This window comes from Megalobrama amblycephala, linkage group LG1 (genome assembly GCF_018812025.1).
Source record: "Megalobrama amblycephala isolate DHTTF-2021 linkage group LG1, ASM1881202v1, whole genome shotgun sequence".
In the NCBI taxonomy this organism is placed as follows: domain Eukaryota; kingdom Metazoa; phylum Chordata; class Actinopteri; order Cypriniformes; family Xenocyprididae; genus Megalobrama; species Megalobrama amblycephala.
The window spans coordinates 52941196-52968039 of record NC_063044.1 but is presented as its reverse complement, the minus strand read 5'-3'; the positions used below and the strand labels follow the sequence as shown (position 1 = coordinate 52968039).

Genomic DNA, 26844 nt, shown 5'->3' with positions numbered 1-26844 from the left:
AAACAACATAAGGTGAATATATACTGCAGTGTTTACATTGTTGAAACACAAAAGAATGTAATTGTGGACGCAAAACAATGCATTGAGTCATGATGGGAGGGGGTGGGGGGCCCACGCCCCCCGACGCTCTCATTGGCCAGGGCTCTATTCAGCAGCTTGGCCTGTTCATTGACGTCACGGACGTCAGTCTTCGCACATGGAATTGCGAATCAGTTGCGCTTTTGCGCTCCAGCCAGCCGACCTCACGGACGCGCGAGAACAGCCGCCGCTCATCGGTGCAGCGCACGGGCTGAGGACTCTATTCCAATATCCTTTTGCAAAGTTTTTATTTTTATAAATTGGATATTTTTTATTTTATTTCATTTCTTCAGGAAGATTGTTCTTTCCAATTACGCGATGGAGAAGATGTCTCGACCTCTTCCTATTAACCCAACTTTCCTACCTCCGACTCACGGCGTCCTGAAATCCCTGCTGGAAAACCCCATGAAACTGCCCTTTCATCACGATGAAGGTAAAGATGGATAGATATTGCTTTGGGGGGTTTAAAGCGTCTCCTGCATCAGCTGACGGGTGTCAGGCGCGGCGCGCGCTTTGCTTTCCTTATAATCTGCGCGTAAAAGCGCGTCTTGTCACTGTGTTTTCACACCTTTACAGTACCTGCTCATGCATGCATGCTGTCATGTATAATCGCTTTGAATTCTGATGTGAGTTTGGGCTGGAAGTTTATGTTTATTGATATTTTTATTGCATTGCATTCATTTTACGCACAGACATAAATCCATTACGCACTGAATTCAGCCGAAACGCATGATGGTATCTTTTTAAAATAGGCTTATTTTGCTGTAAGTTACAGCATTTGCTCACATAGAAGAGGAATAAACAAAGTCTACTCAACCAATACCGACTTTATGCGGATAGATGAAGTTCGCACGCAATGGTGATGATTTGTTCTCATAGTTCCCTTTAGAGGGCGCCACTGAGCGTGATTGTTTTCGTGCTACATCAGTCCTCATCACATATTTACAGTATAAATAAAATGTTGTTTTTATCTTTATATTTAGTTAGTCCACCTAAGGAGGACGTGCATTTGCATGCTTTTTTTCAGTTTACACACTATATATGTTGATTTGGTTGCATTTTTGGAGTAGGTCCCCCTCACATCATTGCAAAACTGTACTTTGTTTGTTCTCTGGAACACTAAAAGAGAAATGCTGGAAAACAGCCACTCTTTGCCAGTTCAAGTGACTGGCACTACTGAGCATCACGTGACTAAAAAAGTAACAAACTCAAAAAACTAAACTTAAAAGTAAGCTGTTTTGTGATCTTGAATAAAGTGCAAAATGTTGTGTGGACCACTTTTAAAGTGCTTTGGAACTTCATATTGTAAATATATTATAAAATTATTGTAAATATTTGTAATATTTATATTGCTCTGTATAATATTGCATATATGTTGCTCTGTGTACATATATATATATTTTTTTTTAAATGCTGGGCTAAAAACTACCCAAGTTGGGTTGAAAATGGACAAACTCAGCAATTAGGTTGTTTTAAATGTGCTCAACTATTGTTTAGAAATTGTTTATATTTTGTTGTATGAAACATGCATTTCATACATGTTTGGGACAACATAAATGTGCTTAAAAGATGACAGAATTTAATTTTTTTGTGTGTGAACGGTGACAATAATGCCTCCATATTGTTCCTCCAGGGTTCGGGAAAGAGAAAGAGAAGGAAAAGAAGTTGGAAGAGGATGGAAACGGTCTAAACACCCCTCAGTCTGCCTTCTTGGGGCCGACTCTGTGGGACAAGACCCTGCCGTACGATGGCGACAACTTCCAGCTGGAGTATATGGATTTAGAGGAGTTTCTGTTGGAGAACAATATTCCCGCCAACTCTCAGAACGAGCAGAACCAATCATCCCAGCAGCCCCTGCCACAGCAGCCTCCTTCCGCCCCGCCTACACCTTCTGTGGTGGATCTCAGTAACCGGGCGACCACCTCCGTTCACTCTGGGATTGTTGGCCAGAACTGCCTCCAGAGTCCCAGCAGAGCAGGTAGAGCACGTCACTAATGCACCAGGCCGATCTGAGCCTTTAAATGACACCCGAGATGTAGTTTCTGTTCACGTACACGCTTAAAAATAAAGGAATCCAAAAGGGTGCAGCAATGCCACAGAGGAACCATTTTTAGTTCCCCAATGAACCTCAGAGATCACTTATTTTTCTTAGTGTCAAGAACATTTTAAAAAACTGAAGAACCTTTTGTGGAATGCAAAGATTCCATTGATTCCGATAAAGAATTTTTAAGAGTGTACGTATAATCATCGTCTGCATGTTGCATTGGTTAATCATCAATGAAAAGTTCAATGCCCTCTGCACCACTTCTGTTTTCTGTCGCTCTGAAGATATCTGATCTCTGGAGCCCTTTAAAGAATCACCAAAGTAATTACCCAAAGCTCCCAGCAAACGTCACAGAGTTTTGAGCGACAAGTCGTATGAGTGAGAGATTCATTGGACTTTGCTCAGTGGGCGTCTGCAGTATGTGTTTGGTTGAAGTCCATGTTGTCAGGTGTTTGTGGATCATGTTGCATTCGCAGCATTATCTTTGCAGCATTTCAAATCAAATAGTTTATTTTTTGCTTGAGGTTGCAGAGGGAAAAAGAGAAAATTTATTTGAAATTGTGCATGGATATACAGTAGAAGACATAAGTGCATTTCTTATACTGCACTGTAAAAAAGAATTGTTGGTTTAACTTAAAAAAAAAGTAAGATGGTTGCCTTAAAATTTTGAGTTCATTGAAATTAAAGGCGATTGGTTTAATCAACTGAAACTCTAAACATTATGTTATCTGAACCACATTAATTATTTAAGTTGATTTGACAGAAGAAAAGATGTTGTGATAACAAATCATTTAAAAATATATTTTTTTTTACAGTGTGCCTATATTGGGGCGCTAGTTGTTAATGTTAGGCCCTGTTTACACTTGGTATTAAGAAGCGTTTTGGTCGATCGGATCACAAGTGGATGACGTGGTCGAAAGCGTTTGAGCCACAGAAGAACCATCAAGCAAAGTTTCTAGGATAAACACTATGCAAAACCTTTCTGGGAGAACACAAAAGGATTGAAAAAATATAGCAAAACATGGGATTTCCAAATCCAGATCATTCTAATCCAGATTTAACTTTTTGGACAACTGGCCCCTGGTGTCAATGGGTATGTGTCTCACTCGTCTACTTGTGATCCGATCAAGCAAAATGCATCTCAATACCAGGTGTAAACATTTCTTCGAGGGGAAGGTCTATGGGCAGGTAAATTTATGGGTTTTTCAGAACTTTCAGAAAAACATTCGGAGAGCATCATCTTTCATTTCTGCTCTGACAGTCACTTGAGCGTTTTCGACTCCCTCTGGAAGTGGTCGAAAGTAGACAAGCTCAAAATGCTTTACACCCCGTTTACACCTGTATTTAGTGTCTTCCACTTGTGATCCAATAGACCAAAACGCATCTTAATTCCAGGTTGAAACACGGCCATACTGTAGTTATTCAAACTATGAAGGAATTTCTTTAACGTGACTGACAGCTCTAGCCGAAACGCACCTGAGGAGCCATCAGAGTCACCCATCTCATTGATTATACATTCCTTCACGAGCCAGTGACTTTCACAGACATTTCAAACACTTTTACCCCACCAGAACCAGTCATTAAACCTATGAAATCAGACAAAAAAATTCCCAAAGACATGTGTTATGCCTCCGATTTGAATTAAACAAAGTGCATTAAATGACGTGTGTTTTAATGCTAATGTAGGCGGAAACCCTATAGAGACAGAAGTTGCGACATTCATCCTATTGACACACCAAAGTACTTTATGGATGTTAGTAATGCTGAGGTACACACACACATGAATGAGCAGTGGCTGCTTTCGATCCTTAAAAAAAAACACACACACCCAGTTCACGCCTACATACATAGATTTTTTGTGTAAATCTCACAAAACATGGTCCGTTTCACCCCGAATAGGCATAAATATAAAAAAAAAATGCATAAAGAAAATCAAGCATATTTTCAAGAGCATTAAGATTTTTGCTGTGTGAAATTATGACGATTAAGCACATTTTCACCCATCACAGTAAAAAATGACTTTAATGACTTTTAATTCAAATTAAAAGCACAATCATTGCTAAAAAAAACTACCCAAACACTGGGTTGTTACGTCTGACCCATGATCTGGGTAACACAAAAACTACCCAAACACTGGGCTGTTACGTCTGACCCAGGAGCTGGGTAACACAAAAACTACCCAATACTGGGTTGTTACGTTTGACCCAGGAGCTGGGTAAAAAAAAAAAAAAAAAAAAAACTACCCAAACACTGGGTTGTTACGTCTGACCCAGGAGCTGGGTAACACAAAAACTACCCAATACTGGGTTGTTACGTCTGACCCAGGAGCTGGGTAACACAAAAACTACCCAATACTGGGCTGTTACGTCTGACCCATGATCTGGGTAACACAAAAAACTACCCAAACACTGGGTTGTTACGTCTGACCCATGATCTGGGTAAAAAAAAAAAAAAACTACCCAAACAGTGGGTTGTTACGTCTGACCCATGATCTGGGTAAAAAAAAAAAAAACTACCCAAACACTGCGTTGTTACGTCTGACCCATGATCTGGGTAACACAAAAACTACCCAAACACTGGGTTGTTACGTCTGACCCAGGAGCTGGGTAACACAAAAACTACCCAAACACTGGGTTGTTACGTCTGACCCATGATCTGGGTAAAAAAAAAAAAAAAAACTACCCAAACACTGGGTTGTTATGTCTGACCCAGGAGCTGGGTAACACAAAACTACCCAAACACTGGGTTGTTACATCTGACCCAGGATCTGGGTAAAAAAAAAAAAAACTACCCAAACACTGGGTTGTTATGTCTGACCCATGATCTGGGTAACACAAAAACTACCCAATACTGGGTTGTTTCATTTGACCCAGGAGCTGGGTAAAAAAAAAACTACCCAAACACTGGGTTGTTACGTCTGACCCAGGAGCTGGGTAACACAAAAACTACCCAAACACTGGGTTGTTACGTCTGACCCAGGATCTGGGTAACACAAAAACTACCCAATACTGGGTTGTTATGTCTGACCCAGGAGCTGGGTAACACAAAAACTACCCAATACTGGGTTGTTACGTTTGACCCAGGAGCTGGGTAAAAAAAAATAAAAAACTACCCAAACACTGGGTTGTTACGTTTGACCCAGGAGCTGGGTAAAAAAAAAAAAAAAAACTACCCAAACACTGGGTTGTTACGTCTGACCCATGATCTGGGTGAACACAAAAACTACCTAAACACTGGGTTGTTACGTCTGACCCAGGATCTGGGTAACACAAAAACTACCGAATACTGGGTTGTTACGTCTGACCCAGGATCTGGGTAACACAAAAACTACCGAATACTGGGTTGTTATGTCTGACCCAGGATCTGGGTAACACAAAAACTACCCAAACACTTGGTTGTTACGTCTGACCCAGGATCTGGGTAACACAAAAACTACCCAATACTGGGTTGGTATGTCTGACCCAGGATATGGGTTAAAAAAATAAAAATAAAATTACCCAAACAATGGGTTGTTACGTCTGACCCAGGAGCTGGGTAACACAAAAACTACCCAATACTGGGTTGTTACATCTGACCCAGGAGCTGGGTAACACAAAAACTACCTAAACACTGGGTTGTTACGTCTGACCCATGATCTGGGTAACACAAAAACTAACCGAATACTGGGTTGTTACGTCTGACCCAGGATCTGGGTAACACAAAAACTGCCCAATACTGGGTTGGTATGTCTGACCCAGGATATAGGTAAAAAAAAAAAAAAAAAAACCTAAACACTGGGTTGTTACGTCTGACCTAGGATCTGGGTAACACAAAAACTACCCAATACTGGGTTGTTACGTCTGACCCAGGATCTGGGTAACACAAAAACTACCCAATACTGGGTCGTTACGTCTGACCAGGATCTGGGTAACACAAAAACTACCCAATACTGGGTTGTTACGTCTGACCCAGGATATGGGTAACAGAAAATCTACCCAATACTGGGTTGTTATGTCTGACCCAGGATCTGGGTAACACAAAAACTACCCAATACTGGGTTGTTACGTCTGACCAGGATCTGGGTAACACAAAAAATACCCAATACTGGGTTGTTACGTCTGACCCAGGATCTGGGTAACACAAAATCTACCCAATACTGGGTTGTTACGTCTGACCCAGGATCTGGGTAACACAAAATCTACCCAATACTGGGTTGTTACGTCTGACCCAGGATCTGGGTAACACAAAAACTACCCAATACTGGGTTGTTACATCTGACCCAGGATCTGGGTAACACAAAAACTACCCAAACACTGGGTTGTTACGTCTGACCCAGGATATGGGTAACAGAAAATCTACCCAATACTGGGTTGTTACGTATGACCCAGGATCTGGGTAACACAAAAACTACCCAATACTGGGTTGTTACGTCTGACCAGGATCTGGGTAAAACAAAAACTACCCAATACTGGGTTGTTACATCTGACCCAGGATCTGGGTAACACAAAAACTACCCAAACACTGGGTTGTTACGTCTGACCCAGGATATGGGTAACACAAAATCTACCCAATACTGGGTTGTTATGTCTGACCCAGGATCTGGGTAACACAAAATCTACCCAATACTGGGTTGTTACGTCTGACCCAGGATCTGGGTAACACAAAAACTACCCAATACTGGGTTGTTACGTCTGACCAGGATCTGGGTAACACAAAAACTACCCAATACTGGGTTGTTACATCTGACCCAGGATCTGGGTAACACAAAAACTACCCAAACACTGGGTTGTTACGTCTGACCCAGGATATGGGTAACACAAAATCTACCCAATACTGGGTTGTTATGTCTGACCCAGGATCTGGGTAACACAAAATCTACCCAATACTGGGTTGTTACGTCTGACCCAGGAGCTGGATAACACAAAAACTACCCAATACTGGGTTGTTACATCTGACCCAGGATCTGGGTAACACAAAATCTACCCAATACTGGGTTGTTACGTCTGACCCAGGATCTGGGTAACACAAAAACTACCCAATACTGGGTTGTTACGTCTGACCCAGGATCTGGGTAACACAAAAACTACCCAATACTGGGTTGTTACGTCTGACCCAGGATCTGGGTAACACAAAAACTACCCAAACACTGGGTTGTTACGTCTGACCCAGGATATGGGTAACAGAAAATCTACCCAATACTGGGTTGTTACGTCTGACCCAGGATCTGGGTAACACAAAAACTACCCAATACTGGGTTGTTACATCTGACCAGGATCTGGGTAACACAAAAACTACCCAATACTGGGTTGTTACATCTGACCCAGGATCTGGGTAACACAAAAACTACCCAAACACTGGGTTGTTACGTCTGACCCAGGATATGGGTAACACAAAATCTACCCAATACTGGGTTGTTACGTCTGACCCAGGAGCTGGATAACACAAAAACTACCCAATACTGGGTTGTTACGTCTGACCAGGATCTGGGTAACACAAAAACTACCCAATACTGGGTTGTTACATCTGACCCAGGATCTGGGTAACACAAAAACTACCCAAACACTGGGTTGTTACGTCTGACCCAGGATATGGGTAACACAAAATCTACCCAATACTGGGTTGTTACGTCTGACCCAGGAGCTGGATAACACAAAAACTACCCAATACTGGGTTGTTACATCTGACCCAGGATCTGGGTAACACAAAAACTACCCAAACACTGGGTTGTTACGTCTGACCCAGGATATGGGTAACACAAAATCTACCCAATACTGGGTTGTTACGTCTGACCCAGGAGCTGGATAACACAAAAACTACCCAATACTGGGTTGTTACGTCTGACCCAGGATCTGGGTAACACAAAAACTACCCAAACACTGGGTTGTTACGTCTGACCCAGGATATGGGTAACAGAAAATCTACCCAATACTGGGTTGTTACATCTGACCCAGGATCTGGGTAACACAAAAACTACCCAAACACTGGGTTGTTACGTCTGACCCAGGATATGGGTAACACAAAATCTACCCAATACTGGGTTGTTACGTCTGACCCAGGAGCTGGATAACACAAAAACTACCCAATACTGGGTTGTTACGTCTGACCAGGATCTGGGTAACACAAAAACTACCCAATACTGGGTTGTTACGTCTGACCCAGGATCTGGGTAACACAAAAACTACCCAATACTGGGCTGTTACGTCTGACCCAGAATAATTCATTTTCTCTTTATTTTGTTTTTGTGGTGAAATATGAACTGGGGATGTTTTGACATGTTTCAGGAGATTCATCCATTTGTATAAGCAGAAATGAGAGAAGTTGTGTGTGTGTTTACTTCTCAGCATTTATAAAAACTGGAGTCTTTATAGCCACTTGAAGGGAATAAAAGTGAAGTGGCTGTACAGTAACCCTGTGACAGGTTTTATTAGACATCTCGCTGTGATTATCCGTTTATAGGTTTCATTTCGCATTCCACAGTCCTGGTCTGAAACATAAGTGATGTTGTAAAGATCTGACCCCTGAGTGGATGCGATGAACGTTCCCTCATGCGCTTCACTGTACGCTGCAGGATGTGTGTGTGTGTGTGTGTGTGTGTGTGTGTGTGTCTTCAGTGCATGTTTACATTTCTGCATGTGCGTTTCCATGTGCCTGTGTGTGTGTGTGTGTTCGGTCTAGACGAGCGGTTCAGGCACTGCTCTGCACATTTCTGCTCACGTGAAGTCCGCGCGTTCCCAAAGCAGTGTGTGCTGACATGTGATAAACACATGCTGCTGCGTGTGCTGCACTGCTGACGAGCAGCAGAGAGCGAGAGTTTGTCAAGGCAGGCCACTCCCTACACAGCAGGCCACGCCCCCTGCCCCCACCTGTCTGTCTCTCTCTCTCGTTTGCTGTAGCAGAAGGACAGAATGTTCTCACTGAGACTCACATTGCCTGTGTCATGGCTGATTCACGTGCTGATGTGACACTTTCAAACAACCTGTGAACACCAGCAACAAATAATGCAGAAACACAAACTGCATATCAGAAACACACATGCATGCAGATGGGAAGAGATATAAAAGGGTTTCCACATCAAAGCCTCGTTCACACTGACATTGGCTGGAAGCTGCAGCATTCAGCTTGCAGCATTTCATTTTTTCTTTCTTTTTTTCTTTAGTTGAATTTTAATTGAATTGACCACAGCACACAGGAATTGCAATTTGCAATTGGAGTGATGAAAAGAGACAATTCTTGAGTTGAATTTGAATTGAATACAACACAGGAATTGAAATTCACAGAAATTCAACACAGATAAATAATTAATTCTCTGATATGTAGAATACCTGTACTAAATAAAGTTCAGTGCTGTCAAATTAAGAGCCATCAAATATTTTTAGATTTTGCCACATTGTTTTCAAAGAAAACTTAAAGGTGCTACAGAGGATCTTTTCATCGACTGAGAAAAGACTGTTAGTGAGTTTTTGAAATGAGCGCATGTATAAGAACAACCCCCCTCTTTCACAGCTCATTTTGAGGAAACGCCTCCCAAAACTCGTGCACAAGTATTGGAACACGAGTGTTTACCACCGGCATTCTCTGTGTCGTGTTAGTGGATTCATTATGTCGGACTCATCCGCAAGTAACTCATAATCTGCAGTTGTTACTCCTGTCTCCTGACAAAAACATTGCATGCGGCGCCTGTGGAGTGTGGAAAGTTACTGGAGCGCGCAGCCGCGCTCGTCTCTCACAAGGAACGTCATGGCAGTGATTGACAAGCCAGAGGGCCAATCGTTTACGCGATGATCGTGTAAACGATTGGCTGATGTTTTTAAGGCCCGACCTCGTGCACAGATGATGTATATTAATATTATTCCTTTCAGTGCACCTAATAAATAGTCTTTTATCAGTTAGTAAAGACAGTTTCAAGTAATATTGCAAAAATGTATAAAACAAAACATCCTCTTTAGCACCTTTAATATGAATATTCTGTATTTTAAATGTCAATATTTTGTAGGCTATATTTTGATATTAAATATAAATATTTTAAGTACAAATATTTTTATATTTATAACATGTAAAAATCGTCAAATTGATTAACCAAATCTAACATAAAAGACTTTGTTTACATAAGTTCCATTTTCTAAGTTGCATCTATAAATAATGATTTTTAATAATAAAATGTTTTTGTAAATATTCCATATATGTGTATGAATTAACTTGTAAATGAATAATTTATAGTAATTTTATAATTTAAAGTAAATTTATAATTAAAAAAATATGCATTATTCATAGCTACATTTACAGCATTTATATGAATTTAATCCCATTTAAATTTTTACTTCTTTCAATTAAAATGTGAATTGCACTTCAGGGTGTTTTTAATTGCGTTCTGCTTAGTCTGTACTCAGTAAACAGTCTCCAGCTGCGATTCTGTCGCTAGAATGTCTTCAGGTCGATTTGTCTCTGTAAATGTCTGTCAAACAGCTGTAATGGTGGACTTTGTTCTGCATGTGCGTGAGAGGCCGGCGGGAGTAACGTTTATCTACTGCTGGCAGAGTGAAACGAGGAAGGCTAAAGGGTTATTCTTCAGCTTTGAATGACAGAATGGATTTAAGATAGTGATAGTAGTTGCAATAACACACACACACACACACACACACAGAGAGAGATCAGAAACTAGTGTTGTGATGCTCATTCTGATTGCGTGTGTTCTGGATCTTGTATTGGGATTTCTGTCAGGACCACTATCATCAAATATGATAGAAAATGCATAGAGTTTGTATTGGCGGTATGGTTCTGTTCTGGACAAGAACTCCCTGCGCATCCATGGTAGCCTAGCATGGATAAGAGCAGGGAGAGCAGCAATAAACCCCCTAGGGTAAACAGAACAGAACCAATATATGCAGATATCATTAAATGTCATGATATAACATACACATTTTTCGAGAATTAGTCTTTTCAGGGGAAATAATAAGGCCAATCCTGACTGAAGAGAGGAGGAGCTGGGGATGGAGGAGGGTAATTTGCTCCTGAGAAATGCAATAGCTGCTGATAATACTGAGGAGCTTATATATAGATGCCGTAATAGGCGTCGTATTCCTATAGGTAGACGCAAGTCACCTGGGAGTCAGCTGATGCAAGCTTGACTGACGTGACCTGCCAGAACTGACGCTAACGCTAGATTGTGTTTGATCTGGTTAGCAATCAGGGTCCTGATCTGATGTCCTGTTGGCAAATGAGATGTTCTAATGAATCATTTCTTTTTAATGATTCATTTGATGCAGTCAAGATTTGGCTGGTTAGTCTATACTATTTGATGCTCAAGAAACATTTCTGATGATTATCAATGTTGAAAACAGTTGTGTGGCTTCATATTTTTGTGGAAACTGCGATACATTTATTTTTCAGGATTCTTTGATTAATAGAAAGTTCAAAAGAACAGCATTTATTTGAAATAGAAATCTTTTGTAACATTATAAATGTCTTTACTGTCACTTTTGATCAATTTAGTGCATCCTTGCTGAATAAACATGTTAATGTCTTTCAAAATAATCATTTAAAAAATTTCTGAATGGTAGTGTAGTTCAGCCCCTGCTGGTAGATTGTTGTAACTGCACTATTTTGCCATTCAAGCCATTTTTTTCTTCTTTTATTTCAAGAAAAATATATACAGTATTGCATGTAAACAAATTTAAGCAAATGTATATTTTCCCTGTCGGATGTGAATTTGAATTTGGGAGTGCGTGTGCTTCGTGAACTGGTGCGTCGTGTGCTATTATACACACCTCTCTGCTGTTGACTCAAAGAATCAGGTATTTTGAACCATTTCTGTCCGAACAAAAAAAAAAAGATCACTAAAATAAATCAGGCCTCCCAATAATATTCATCAGTGCTGGAGGCTTTAGAGGGATTTTATGATTTCAGGAAAGATCAGAATTCCAGCTCGGATCAATTCCTGGTACAAGGACAAGCCGAGATGCACACAGTCACTCAGCCAATGGAAAGCTTTTCCTCATGCTAAATCCTATTATCCGGCTTTTATCTGGTATCTTACATCGGCACCTTTTGTTGAGCCTCTGAAACCACGTTTTGAACAAATCAGGTGAATCAATGATTCAATGGAGCATTCATAAAGAGAATCATTTACTTCACTCCTGAATGAATCAGCTGTTTGAATTAATCAAATGAATCAATGAATCAATTAATCAATGAATCAATCAATCAATGACTTAATCATTAAGACAATTAGTACCACCTACTGGCAGTTTTAGTTTTATATTTAGAGTATATATTATTAAAAACATTAAAGGTTTATATAGTTCATATAAAAATTCATTCATCATTATGTATTATATGAAATTCTGTAGGTAAATATAAACATAATAATCTAGAAATATATATTTTTATTTTTTAAAGTTTATTCTCAGTAGGATTTTAATGTTTTTGCTCTCTAAAATTTCAATGAACTCAACAAATTAATATACATTTTATATGAAATAAATGTTTTAGCGGGTTTTGCGGCATTTCATACAATTATTTTTAACACTATAATGTAATATAACAAAGTTTTTGTAAATAATTACAGTGTGTGTGAATGAACATGTAAATTAATAAATTATAGTGAGAAAATTAAATTTGTAATTAAAAACTACACTTACAGCAGTTATATGCAATCATATGAATTGAATTCCCTAATAATTCTACTTCTTTCAGTTATATTATGTTTTAGTGTGTTAACTGTGAATGTAGAAACACGTACAGCGGCCCAAACAATATCTCAGGTCACTTCGTTTTGTCAAATTTGTTCGCTTGAGATCTTTCTTTACGATAACCACATTTGCTTGTCAAATGCAGTGACATTCAGGCATTTTCAAGCGTGTCCATATATTTTTGGTTTCATTCTTAAACCATTCATAGTTGCATGTAGCTTGTTTTATCACTGATGTCTGTTTCGGCCTCTCATGGCTCGTTTCACCTCTTATCAGGGCTATCACTGGTTAAAATAGAGCTTGATAGGGCGTCTTTTTCCTGCACCCGTCGACTTCCCCAAGCACAGACGCCTCCCTTCCCTCGGTGTGTGTGCTTAAGGAAGTGAAGGCCAGGGTTCACAGGACGGTCACAGTCACACCCCTGAATGATCTGCCACCCAACGGAGCAGGACCTCAGCAGCGCTCGCATACTTTCATCATGGCACAGCTTCATCATAATGCACTGCTGCCCCGCCCACCATTCCGGCCCTGGCCTGTGATTGGTCAGCACAGCTCCACCCCCTCACCTCTAAGGCCAAGTTCAGGCTCTCAGATTGACTGAGATAGAGAGAGACAGATGACAAGAATGACACACACACACACACACACACACACACACACACACACACTTTATTTCACAGGCTTTTCTACTAACCATTAAAGTTATGAGTAACTGTTTAGGTTTTGTTGTTTTCAGGCAAATATTTACTTACTATGTAAATATTTACATAAATACTATAAGAATATTTAAGTAATGCTTAATTGTAGCCTAAACTGATCTCTCTCTCTTTCTCTCATATATATATATATATATCTCCTGCCTGCAGAATGAAATAATCACTATTACAAACATAAATAATATAAATACAAATATAATTTTAATTAAAGGAATTGCATTATATTACATTATTATGGTATTTTATTCTTATTAATAATAATACTAATAACATTTCCTATTTTATATTGATATTTATTATGTATCAATAATAATTATTAACTATAATATTTTTTTATTTTCTTGAATATTCCTTATCCTACCTTCAGAACCTAAACAATCACTCACTCATATATTAACTATATAATAGCATAGATTATTATATATTATTAATAATAATAATAAACATTATTGTTTATATTAATATGTATGTATGAATAGCAAATTATTTATATGAAATTCTGTAGATAAATCTATTAATCTTGAAATAATTTAGAATTTCTATAATAATCTAATATTTTATCTCATGATCATAAATATGCATAAATGCTATATATGAAGATTATTATTATTACTATTATTAATTAAACATTAATGATTTATATTCATATTTATTATGGATGAATAATAACTTACTAATAATTTGTTATATGAAAATTTTGTAGATAAATCTAAATATCAAATCTAGAAATAATTGTGAATTTCTGTAATAATCTAATCGAGTGTATTAATAATTTTATCTCACGAGCATGAACATGCAAGATTATCGTTTCGCCTCACTCAGAAAAGATGAAAGAAATCCTGAGTCACTTTGACCGTTTGACCGTTATAAAGTGGGTCATGGTTGGGTCAGTTAAGATAAAGTCCTTCATGATTCAACTGTCAAGTTGTTTGTAATCAGACAGGGAAAACACACACACATACTGCTTCGTCAGGCTTAAACAGCAATCTCGGACATGATGAAACCTCCCTTAGCAAACAGCTTCACCTTGACCCCTGCCGTGTTTCTGTATAGTAACAGTTCTTCATATCAGTGCACGTTGTGTGTTGCGGTTGTGTGATTTAGGCAGTGTTGTTGTGTGGTGATTGCGTGTGTGGCTGTATGCCAGCTCTTGGCACTCTCAGCTACTGTTTAAATCAGTCAAGAGTTTAATTTGATCTTCTAATCCTTCACTAATGAACAGAAACACACACACACACACACACATCTCTCTTGCTCTTGACGTCTTTTGGTAAATCATTCACACAGTCGCCTTTACTGCATCAGTGAACTTATTTATATAAATATATTAAGAAATAGCTATACAATATAATAAATATTGCTTAATTTTTATAGTATAATTAATTTTTAATGAATGATTATTATTTATCATATTATTTAGTAATATTTTTATGTGTGTGTAAATGTGTGAACATGTATAAAGTGGATTCATGTACCCTCTGGTGGTCAGAAATAGTAGTGCATATTTACACTAAATCAACATATGGAATTTGATCCCATTTACCTTTTTAAATAAATGTCTCTTGTCTGATAAGCATAATACGTGACCCGTACTGTAAAAATGAGTCTGTAAAAAATGTAAATTTTGGTAGAATTTGAGGTTTTCTCAAAAATGAGTTCATTAAGCCCTCGTCTAGCGATCCCAATGTTCCAAATAGCAATTAAAGTGTCTTTATTTGTATGTTTTCTGGTAGAAGTACCTTTCCTTTCTCCATGAAAAATGCCGTTTTTCTCCGCCCGCTTCTCGACGACTCGCACTTCCTCTCAGCACAAGTTTGGTATCTTGTGAAGCACTTATTTGTGAATATTCATAGCGAATTATCGATGGCATGAGTTTGAACCAATGAAATGTGATTGTAAAACTCATTCTGATGTAAACAAAACGATCTTACTCGCGCTGACAGATCCGAATTAAGCGCGCGAAAAAGACGCCTCTCAGACAACGCGCGATCCCGATACACACCATTACACGGAATTACAGCATTTCAAAAAAATCTGTCTTGGCGAGTATTCACGCAAACATTATCTGTTATGTCAACGTTTGATTAACTGTTGGGGAAAAACATCTGATGTGTAACATTATATTAGGTCCGTGTGGTAAAGTAGGTCTTAATATAGGCTGTCTGTTTCATTAGTAATCAAACAATTGTGGAATTATGGAGAAAAAAACGTTTAATATATATTTCTACCTATAGCCTAGTTGACTTGGCTTGTGCTAAATTTGGTGTTATTAACAGGGATTTTAAGGTTTTATGGTTGCTAGGTGATTTTGTTTTGGAGACTTCAACTCGATTTTTCTCAAAATTTACTAACTCTATCGACTTCAAAGCAGACCTCAATCATTTTTTGTAAGATTCCAACAAATCATACATCATTTTTGAAGGATTTTTAATAGAGAATGTGAAAATAACAATAACTCATTTGCTCATTGCAACTCATTTTGCCAGCACAGGTCACAAAACAATATATACAACATACAATGTATAACAATGTATACAATAATATTATAATTAAAGTAATTTTCTCTCTTCTCTCTCTCTTTCGCCTTCAGTTCTGCCCTCTTCACGTGACACGCCCAGTCCGATAGATCCAGACTCCATCCAGGTTCCGGTTGGGTACGAGCCCGACCCCGCTGACCTCGCCCTATCCAGCGTCCCAGGACAGGAAATCTTCGACCCTCGCAAGCGCAAATTCAGCGCGGAGGAGCTGAAGCCGCAGCCCATGATCAAAAAGGCGCGCAAAGTCTTCATTCCAGATGACATGAAGGTAAAAGCACAAACATTAAACCATAAAGCACTCAAAGAAAAATAATGATTATTATTTTATCTCTCCAAATATTTGTGAAACAACAACAGTAATAATAATATTATATTTTGTTAATGTTGTACAAATAAATAGTAATATACAGTAATATACTTTAAAACAATGCATTCTGGGTAATATTTGTCATTTTCGAGAAAGTAGCCTATAGGTTACTTTCTCGAAAACAACAAATAATATTACCCAAAATGCATTGTATTACAGTATATTACCGTTTCAATGGAAAATGGTGTTTTACTGTGTAAATTTGTTAAAAAGCTGCTATACAGTTTGTTTGAAATTCATTTAGATTTATTCATATTTTTTTAAAAAGATGAATGTATAATTTTTGTGTCACCAGGAAAAATTCCAAACTGAATTGTGAGAATAATTATTTTTTTTCTGATTTGTTTGTCTCTCCGTATCCGAGCAGGATGACAAGTACTGGGCACGGCGCAGAAAGAACAATGTCGCGGCCAAACGGTCCCGGGACGCTCGCCGGCTGAAAGAGAACCAGATCGCCATCCGCGCGGGATTCCTGGAGAAAGAGAACGCGGCGCTCAGACAGGAAGTGGCCGACCTGCGGAAGGAACTCGGCCGCTGTAAGAACGTTCTGGCCAAATACGAGGCGCGACACGGCCCTCTGTGAGCCCCTCCCATCCCCACACAAGCCCCGCCCACACCCACCCTCCAGGGACTTCTGTGTGCCCATTTAAGAGGCACCAAATTCTCCTCAAATTTTTTCACGTTTCTCTCTCGATATTTGAGTTGACGTGTTTTTCGTTTGTGTTTCAGTGTCTGTCCTTCTCCTCTCAAGTAGGAATTTCACTTCTCTCTCTTTCCTTTTATTTGTTCGTTCGTCCATTTATTCCTTCGCCAACGACGGATCGTTTATTTGGAAATGATTCTACATGGTTCTCGTTTTCTCTGGAATGTTTTCAAACACGGACTGATAAATATTTTCCTCTCTTCTCGCCCTCCTGTCTGTCAATCATCCGCTCGGTCCATCCCCCTCTTCCCAGAGGCTCCGCCCACTTCCTGTTGCTCGAGCTTATTTTTGTGTATATTATTGTATTTTAGTTGAATAGCTGTAATGCACCGACACCTTTCGTTCTGTAAAGTGTGTATAACACTAGCTAGCATCAGAACACAATGTCTGTTTCCTGTTCTTTGTGTTTTTCGTCTGTTTTATTTTCATCATTACTTTTAAACCAACACCAGCGTAGTTTTTTTGCGTCTTTCCTGTATTGTCCATGGAGCAATAAGCCTGAATCTCTTCAGAGGGCAAAACACATGAAATGTAAGCTAGATTCTTCTACTCTAAAGTTTCTGCAAAGCCTGTTTCATAGCGCCATCATGTACTTGCTGTAGTGCAGAAACTTTCCCTCCAAAACTTTCCCTCCAAAACTGCTGAATCCATTATTTGTCTCTCTTTCTCTCTCTCTCTCTCTCTCTCTCTCTCTCTCTCTCTCTCTCTCGCTCTAACTCCCTGCACTAATGCGTGTTTCACAATCTGATCTGGTGCAATGTTTCTACCTACACTATAATCTGCCTGATATATTTATGGACTTTTTTTTGAATGGAAGATTTTTTTTCAAAAATATTCAGCTGTTAATTACTACTATTGTTATAGCTGTTCTTATTGTTATGGCTGTATAGTAATTTTTCCTTATTGTTTTATTGGATATTTCAGCATGATTATTGTTTCAGAGTTGCGGCCTCAAGCTAATTGTAAATGGGTCTTTTTTTTTTTCCTTTTTTTTTTAGAATGGATGATTTTTTTCTTTTCTTTTTTTTTTTTATTTTTTTTTTTCACCCACAGCATGTTTTAGAATTTTTGTTTGTTTTTAAGTCAGTACAAAAAATAATATTTGTAGTGGGTTTTTTTTTCTTTCATTTTTGTAGCTTCGCGTGTCTGTCGGCTGTATGACTGTAATGAATGTGTTTGAAGAGGTTTTGAGGCGTTCGTTAAGCAGGACGGTGTTGTCTCAAATACTGTGGTTGAAACCCAATCAGTTTGTTTACTGCAGACCAAAAGATACAGCACACAGATTTATTGATAAAACAGAGTTTTAATGTTTATATATATATATATATATATATATATATATATATATATATGAAAACTATTCTATAAGTTGCTTTTTTTGTACAGTATTTTTCCTATATAATACTGTTTGAATATTTTCAAGGCACAACAAATCCAGAGTAGTACAAGAGAAATCTATGATAGCGTATATATATATATCTATTACTCAGCGCTAAGTAACATAGTGTTTTTATATATTATGAAGTATATAACAGGGAGTAAAAGCGAAACCCGCGATTATGTCCTCTATTTTGGGCATTAAAAACCTTCTGCACCCTCAATTTTCAAATAGCCTTTAGTATTCTGTCTCAGGGAACGCTAGCAGCCGGACCTCACACCATAACTCGCAGCAACATAAAGATTATATATATGTATATTGTACAGAAAGTACATGAATAGTTTTTCTCCTATAGGGAGGAGCTGCAATTCCTCCGTATAACTCTAATGGAGTTTCATTACACACAGCATCCACAGTATTGCTATTGGTTCTTTGGATGGAAATCTAAAGGCTATGCTTTCTAGTCTATACAATTGAGTCTTTTTCACAGTAGAGTGTTGCTAATGAATGTTTAGTGCGGCAGCTCTAAGAGCTTTTGCTTGGTTGAATGTTATAAAAGTCTTATTGTTGTCAATGGAGTCACTGGGTACGTTCAGACTAGTATACTACTACTATTCCTGCAGTATATAGTATGTATGTGCACAGTTTGTGAAAGTAGTAAGCTAGAAGTTAATTCTGGAACGTACCAGCTTTTTGTAGGTTTTTCTGGTCTGAGATCAGTTTTTTTTCTTTCTGTTCTAATAGATGATGCAGGGTTTAAAGCCGGGACAACTGATCTCAGGTCAGGTTTGATTGCTGTTCCTGCTGGTGACTTCATTGTCAACAGTAACTGCCCCAGTTTAGGCCAAAATTCAGATGTGCATAGATGCTGAGGGTCGATTGGGGGCAGAAATGGCGCTGTGTTTTATGTGTTTCTTTTAATTTCCCTTTATTTTCACATGTCTGTTTGTTTGTTTTTTTGTGGTATAAATGCAGATGTGAGACGCGTGTATAAAGCCCTGTGTAGACTGTTTCCAAATGTACAAAACTTAAATAAATCCAGGATTAAGCCAAACCGTTTCTCGTGAATAATGCCCCATGAAAATACCTCCCTGAGGGCAAGAGGGAGGCCCAGCCAAGTTTTCAGCATTTCACTAATGTGTTCCTCTCCTTGTTAGATGGGGAAAGTTTTAAAGGTTAAACAGTCCTAGATCATCTTGAAAATCCTATTTATTCTGCCTTTATGTGCTATCAGACTTGAATACAACTGTCCTAGTCAGCAATTATCAACAAACTCTCAAATCGCGTGAAACTAGGGCGGGCCATACATTTTAAACATGGCGGATGACTATCATCAGATTACAGAAATTTCACGGGCACTAAAGCAAAATCCCTTTCAAGGAAAGTCTGTTCACTCGGTGGCCATATTTGCAATGCCTCTGGGCAGCTATTTTGGGCATTCCAAGACCAATTCCTATCTATTTAAAAAGGGGGAATCCTGAAAACTACTTGGCGAACTCACAATTAAACAACATATTTCAAATCAGCAACACAATCTGACATGAACTGTCCCATAAATGTGACCCTGGACCACAAAACCAGTCATAAGGGTCAATTTTTTAAAATTGAATAAATAAGCTTTCCATTGATGTATGGTTTGATAGGACAATATTTGGCCGAGATACAACTATATAAAAAAATCTGGAATCTGAGGGTGCAAAAAAATCAAAATATTGAGAAAATCGCCTTTAAAGTTGTCCAAATGAAATCCTTAGCAATGCATATCCACTCACAAAAATACATTTTTGATATATTTACCATAGGAAATTTACAAAACATCTTCATGGAACATGATTTTTACTTAATATCCTAATGATTTTTGGCATAAAAGAAAAATCGATAAGGTTGGATGTTTTAAAGGTTCTTCATGAAACCATCAATGCCAAAAGAGAACCACCATTTCTGATAGCATGTGAAGGCAGCATTAGCATATAAACGTTTGGCCAACTCAATCTGGAGTGTTTAGCAATAGATTGCATGAGTAGATAATCTTGTATTCATATAAATCTACCTTTAGATGCAATTCTAATAGCATCCGTAATCTCATGAGGACAGGGACGGACACAGCAGTGAGATTGTGGGAAACGGGGTGGCGTCTCCCTTTGGGTAAAATTCACTACCTCAGTCCTGAAAGGAAGCTAGAACCATATTGAACCTGTTTAGTCCAGTGCCTTGAATTACCACAGATGATTTCACACTCATTTTAAAGCTTAAATTACTTGGACCGGATCGGACCTGCACGGAAAGGGCTCCCCGCGCTGCTCCAATCAGCCCCAAAAATCCTACCGCTTACTTTACACATTCTCAAACACAGAACTCAGACGCTAATAAAGCGCTGGTTCGTCTTGAAAGACCCGCAGAGGGTCGACGGGAAGGTGGGCCCAGGGAACCGCCGTATTGAAGGCAACACCTGCAGACAGTCTTATGAGAGAGACATCAAAGCTGGAGATGTTTGATCTTGTGTGTCATGCAATGGAAGCAGAAACCTGAACCTTTGCTCTCTGCTGCCACCTTTTGATCCCTTATCTCTCTGTACATTTAGTGTCCAATAAAGTCTTCAGTTTTCTCTCAAGATCTGTGCTTTTCTGTCTTTGTTCATGACTCTGAATGGGAGGCCCTGAAGCTATTATTTTTCATGCTTTAATAAAATACAAAAGGGTTTTATCTGCATGAAAACATTAATGCTAACTTAGCATGAAGTGCTCTACATAACCTGTTCTATTTCTGTAATGTGATGTGTTTCCAAGTGAAAGTATAGCCTATATTCATCAAGAAAAAAAAATCCAGGTTGAGTGGTGGGAAGCAAGCTATTACATTTTAATTTAAAAAATAATAATAATACTGAATCAAATCAATATATAATAACATGCACTGAATCATTCACAAACTTTTAAGAAAGTACATTTTCCCCATTAAATTTTAAAGTCAAATTCTAATACACACATTATATTACACGTATGTTTTAGTTAAGACAACAATGTTTCACTACAATGACAAATTTTAAAATTTATTTGGAAAAGGTTTGTGCATTTTTGCCTTTAGATTTCTTCAATTAATGTCTTTGTCTCAAGATGGTACTTGTGATCAGTAAGGAAGAAATTAAATTTGGTCTCTTTCCTAATTTCTTTCCTAAAACGTCACAATAATGTCAACATTAATGTTTTAGATAACATGAAGTAACAATATTTTTTTCAGTATTTATTCATCTTTATGTGTGTGAATAAAATACAGTTGAACATTGTTTGTTCACGTTAGTTGGCGATTCATTAAATAATGTTAACGGTAACATTTTGATTTTAAAAATTAATTGAAAAATGTTTAATGAATAACATCAAAATTAACTATGTAGAAGTATTGTTTATTGTTAGTTGTTAAACAAGACCTTTCCTTAAAGGTACAACATGTAACTTTTTGCCATCTAGCGGTTAAAAAACAAAACTGCATGCATTTGAGGAAGACATTGTTTTAGTCGTGCTTCGGCTTTGAGTGACTGTTCGGATGAATATGGTTATCCCAGTGCTCATAAAACATTCACTACTAAGCTTTAAGGGTTAGTTCACCCAAAAATGAAAATTATCCCATGATTTACTCACCCTCAAGCCATCCTAGGTGTATATGACGATCTTCTTTCAGACAAACACAATTGGAGATATATTTGCGCAGTTGGTTTACGGCGCCAACACCTGTGAGGAATTCAGAAGACTCAACATCTGGATCAACATGCACATTCCCAAATTTCTATATATCCTAATTATTGGTAATATGTAATTCATTTTTCCAGGAGCTCATTGCTTCTACCTTCAATTAAATTGCTAACAATGATTGTAAATTAATTGCCTAAATTATTACATTATTAGATAAATGCATTCTCTAAATTGTAATGTTGACATGCATTCTCTGTAAAGCTGCTTTGTAGAAGATCAGCAGCATAAGCGTATACATGTAATATATCAATCCTCCCAGATAAATCTCTTTTTCTGTTTATTTGAATACTGGTAAAACGTCATTAAAAATCAGACTTGAGTTTAAGTTAATTAATTTACATTATTTTTTATATATCATGCAAGTCTTATAGAAGATTTAACTCTATATTCTTACCTTAAACTTCCGTCCTTTGAGTAAAAAAAAAAAAACAAAATCCAAAAAACGTGAATAAATCCTGCGCAAATGTGATCCTTCTGTTTCCACCTTATAAGAACATAAATTTCTCCCTAAATCAGAAGATCTGAGCACGTAATCTTCTTATTTCATTGTGAAAAGCGCTATACAAATAAATGTGAATTGAATTGAATTTAATATAGGCTATTTAAACACATCCTTGCTCCTCCAAGCTTTATAATTGTAGTGAAGGGGGCGAGAATTTGAAGCCCAAAAAAATTCACCCCCTGGAAAAAATATTAACCCTCTGGAGCCGTATGGATTACTTTTATGATGGATGAATGTATTTTTATTTCTTTATTTGCTTCAAAATATCCCCAACCCCCTCAACCATTATAAAGCTTGGAGGAGCCAGGATATTTATTAATATATCTCCGATTGTGTTTGTCTGAAAGAAGATAGTCAAATACACCTAAGATGGCTTTAGGGTGAGTAAATCATGGGATAATTTTCATTTTTGGGTGAACTATCCCTTTAAGAGATAACCAGTTTCGATGGAAAGGATATCAAGCTGACTAGCTGAAGACATTACTGTAGCTTTAGCCTTTAAAAGACTTCACAAAACTACTAAAATTCTACTAAATTCCAGTACAGCGCTACAACCATAATGAAATGAGCCTTCACAATAGACAATGCTTTATGGTGACTGTTAAATAGCTACATATGTCAATGTATCTGTTCAATAAAATACCTAACTCACCTTGTAAAGTTATAAAAACACCATCTCCGCGTCGCTTTTACAACATTTGAAATCCCTCAGCCATCTTTGAAATGAACCCGTGCTGATTCTCGCTTTATTACAGGTTCTGTCACGTTCTTTTTTGCCAGAAGACTCTCCTCTGTTCGTTTATTTAAAATGGTTTGTGATTTAGCTGCTCCACGTCAACCTTTCTCGCTCGTTTGTGACAACTGACCTATGCCGTTCCCACGCCATACAAGTAGTCGGAGCATCTTTTCTCTGTTTATGAACTGAAGAGATAAGCGCGGGCAAGTGGCGCGTGTACTCAGTTTCCCGCGAAAACCATCCCGACAGACAGGTCTCATAATATTTTTTAAGAAAGTGGGTGGTCTTAATTTTCTTTTAACCTGTAATTTTTCGCTTAATTACTCATAAAATTGTCTAAATTTGATGAGCAAGCACTTTTAGCATGGAAACTGTTTCGTAAATAATTTTTCTCCTCACAAAATGAAAATTTGGAATAACGAATTGATTACAATTAAAGGCAACAGTATATATTTGGAGAAATGGTTGGATCATGGTTTAAATTACTTGAGTGATCTGTTTGATTCAACACAAAACATTTATTCTTTTATGTTTAAGTTCAGTTTTCCTATAAAATATAAATAATTTGTTACAATAGTAAAGCTATCCCTTCTGGACTTATTAATTTGATGACCAGCCATCTGTCTTATTATATTGTAGATAATAAAGACAAATTTTTTTTTTTAAATGGCAAAAATGTATTTGATAAAAAATGCACTAACATATTAGACAAGAAAGTAAGTTACTCCAAGAGGAAAATTTTACTGGAATTCCCTTCTTAGAGATGTTAATTGGAGAAAGGCATGGCTGTTACCTTACAAATTTTGTATTTCAAATAAAGAGAAATTCACCTTAAGATATTACATAAAATAGATCCAACTAATATCTTACTCTCTAAGTTTATTGATGTTGAAGAATGCTCTTTCTGTAATTGTACTGAGGAGTCTCTATGCCATTTGTTTTGATTGTCAGTGTACAGACATTTTGGAAAGACTGTTTTCTCACTTTCTCTGCCAAAGTTAGATCGACAATAAATTTAAACCTGAAAGCTATTATTTGTTATTATGAACATGAAGACAAAAATATTGACAATTTTGTAAACTTCATTATCCTGAATGGTAAATTCTTTATTCACAAATGTGGATTATCCAAATCTCCTCCTTTATATAAGGGTTTCTGTAACAAACTCATTCTTTTAATGAAATCTTTTAAACTTGTGAAAAATGTAAAAGGTAATTCTATTGTTACATATTATGAGTCTGTATTTGGCGTCTTGTGAATGTCCGTTTTTTTTCCCTCTCCCATTTATCTTTGGAGCTTTGTCATTGGTGCTTGTTTTTTTGCAGTGTTAAGTTCTTAATAAAAAAAAAAAATGAATCAGAGGCTAATACAAAAACACGTTTTGGAAGAAGGTTTGGTGTATTGACTTTGGTAATCTTGAACAGTCTTCATCTTGCCATATGTGAAACTTGGACTTAAGCCACAATATTCCAGATGAAACAAACACATGCACTAGAGTTGTTACTGCTTTCATTTATTAACACTTTAGAAAGTTGTTCAGTATTGGACATGTTTAATCTTTATAGTAACACCAGCACCAAAACACCAGAATGATGTACGATGAGAACATCAGAAGCATTAGAAGACGTTTCATAGTTAGATTTGAAAAGGCCAGTGCAGAATCATGTGCCAAAACAGGATGTAGAAAGATTTTACAAAAGTCTGTCCCAGAGTACAAGAGCTGGTCAAAATGACTCTGTTCATGCAGTCCGAACACATTTCACCAAACACCCGAAATCAGAACAATGAAATGCTGTGCTCTCGTCATGTCGGAATTACAAAAGTCAAAATACTAAAACAAGAACATTAATTCACCTCTATGCTACTTTTATAAATAATAAAAAAAAAAAAATTGTAATTACGGATTTGAAAATGGTAGGCTTAACTATGGATATCCCAACATGACGTGAACGCACCTGAAGAATAAGCATGTGTTTATCGACCACAGTGATAATATTATAAAACAAAAGCCGTTGAGCAAAACACTTAAATATGAGAGATAGCTGCGATCCAGACCTCCGGGTTTAGCACTTTTTAAAAACATCTGAGTTTCCACCCAGTGGATCGCAGCGATTCCTGAATCCCAACAGATCAGTGCTTCAACAGAACTGCAAAGTCAACTGAACAGCGACTGTTAAAGAGCGCAGCCGAACGCATTCACAGTGTCACGGCGTCTTCTGCAGAAACGCCTCAGAAACCAACGAGGGTCCTTGGAATGATGATGATGATGCCTACTAAAGAACACGATTTCCCATGATCCTCTGAAACTCACTCTAGTCTCTGAATATAGGTAGTTTAATGTGCATGATGGGATGATGACCATCTGTCGATATCTCAATCTCATATACGGTTAACAAGCGAATCTCACTAAACTTGTCATATTTCACAAAATATATGTATTTTACAATTGTTCAGTTTCATGACAATTAAGCACATTTCCTATATATATATATATATATATATATATATATATATATATATATATATATATATATATATATATATATATATATATATATATATATATATATATATATAGCCGATTATTCAGTGTGATATCTGCAGATACCGATATTTTGAGGGTTCTGCCTTTTATACCTTCTTTTAAATTAATGATAATTTCAATTTAATTATACATTTATAATTAATAATTATATTTTTAATTACTATATTTTGAAAGAAATGCAAATAAAACCTTTATTCTCTCCATTTCATCAACTTGTTTCAGAGTAACTGGTATCAATTTGAGTAGAACACATTACTCAAATTAATATTAAAACACACTAACTAAATTCTGAAGATTAAATTAATATTTCTTAACTTTCTGAATGTTTTTAATTCATATAATTACTATTAATATTGAACATCAAACTGGTTTCTTAGCATTTTCTTTACATAAAGCTCAAATTCAGTGCATTTTTCTGTCCTCTTTTGATTGACAGGAGATATCGGCCCTGGTTATCGGCTGTTTTTAAACTATCGGCCGACAACCGAAAGTGCGAAAATGTGCTTTTATCGGCTGATACCGATTATTGGCCGATATATCGGTTCTAATATATTTTGTATTTTTTTTTATAGAAATTGTTTTTTTGTTTGTTTTTTTTATAAGAAATGCACCGATATATCGGCCAATAATCGGTATCAGCCGATAAAAGCAAATTTTCGCACTAATATATATATATATATATATATATATATATATATATATATATATATATATATATATATATATATATATACATATATATATATATATATATATATATATACACATATATATATATATACACACATATATATATATATATATATATATTACACACAGTCAAACCAA

At 37.1% G+C, this 26844-nt stretch overlaps 1 protein-coding gene and 1 long non-coding RNA gene across 3 annotated transcripts; one reads left to right on the top strand and one right to left on the bottom strand.

The window, feature by feature from the left end:
• Positions 1–182: 182 nt before the first annotated feature.
• hlfa (HLF transcription factor, PAR bZIP family member a) lies at positions 183–19544 on the top strand. 2 transcript variants are annotated; one of them, XM_048200813.1, is made up of 4 exons: positions 183–511; positions 1712–2056; positions 16096–16310; positions 16774–19544. In XM_048200813.1, the coding sequence occupies exons 1-4, from the start codon at positions 397–399 to the stop codon at positions 16990–16992; spliced, it is 894 nt and encodes a 297-aa protein (XP_048056770.1). In that variant the 5' UTR covers positions 183–396; the 3' UTR covers positions 16993–19544. The 2 variants fall into 2 exon arrangements, with proteins under 2 accessions (XP_048056770.1, XP_048056777.1); XM_048200820.1 differs by having other exon boundaries at positions 185–511; positions 16777–19544.
• On the bottom strand, positions 16155–26234 carry LOC125274421. The gene is made up of 3 exons (XR_007186246.1): positions 23388–26234; positions 22123–22212; positions 16155–16288 (listed from the first exon to the last, which is right to left on the bottom strand). It is a non-coding gene; the product is annotated as an uncharacterized LOC125274421 (long non-coding RNA).
• Between the last annotated feature and the right edge of the window lie 610 nt (positions 26235–26844).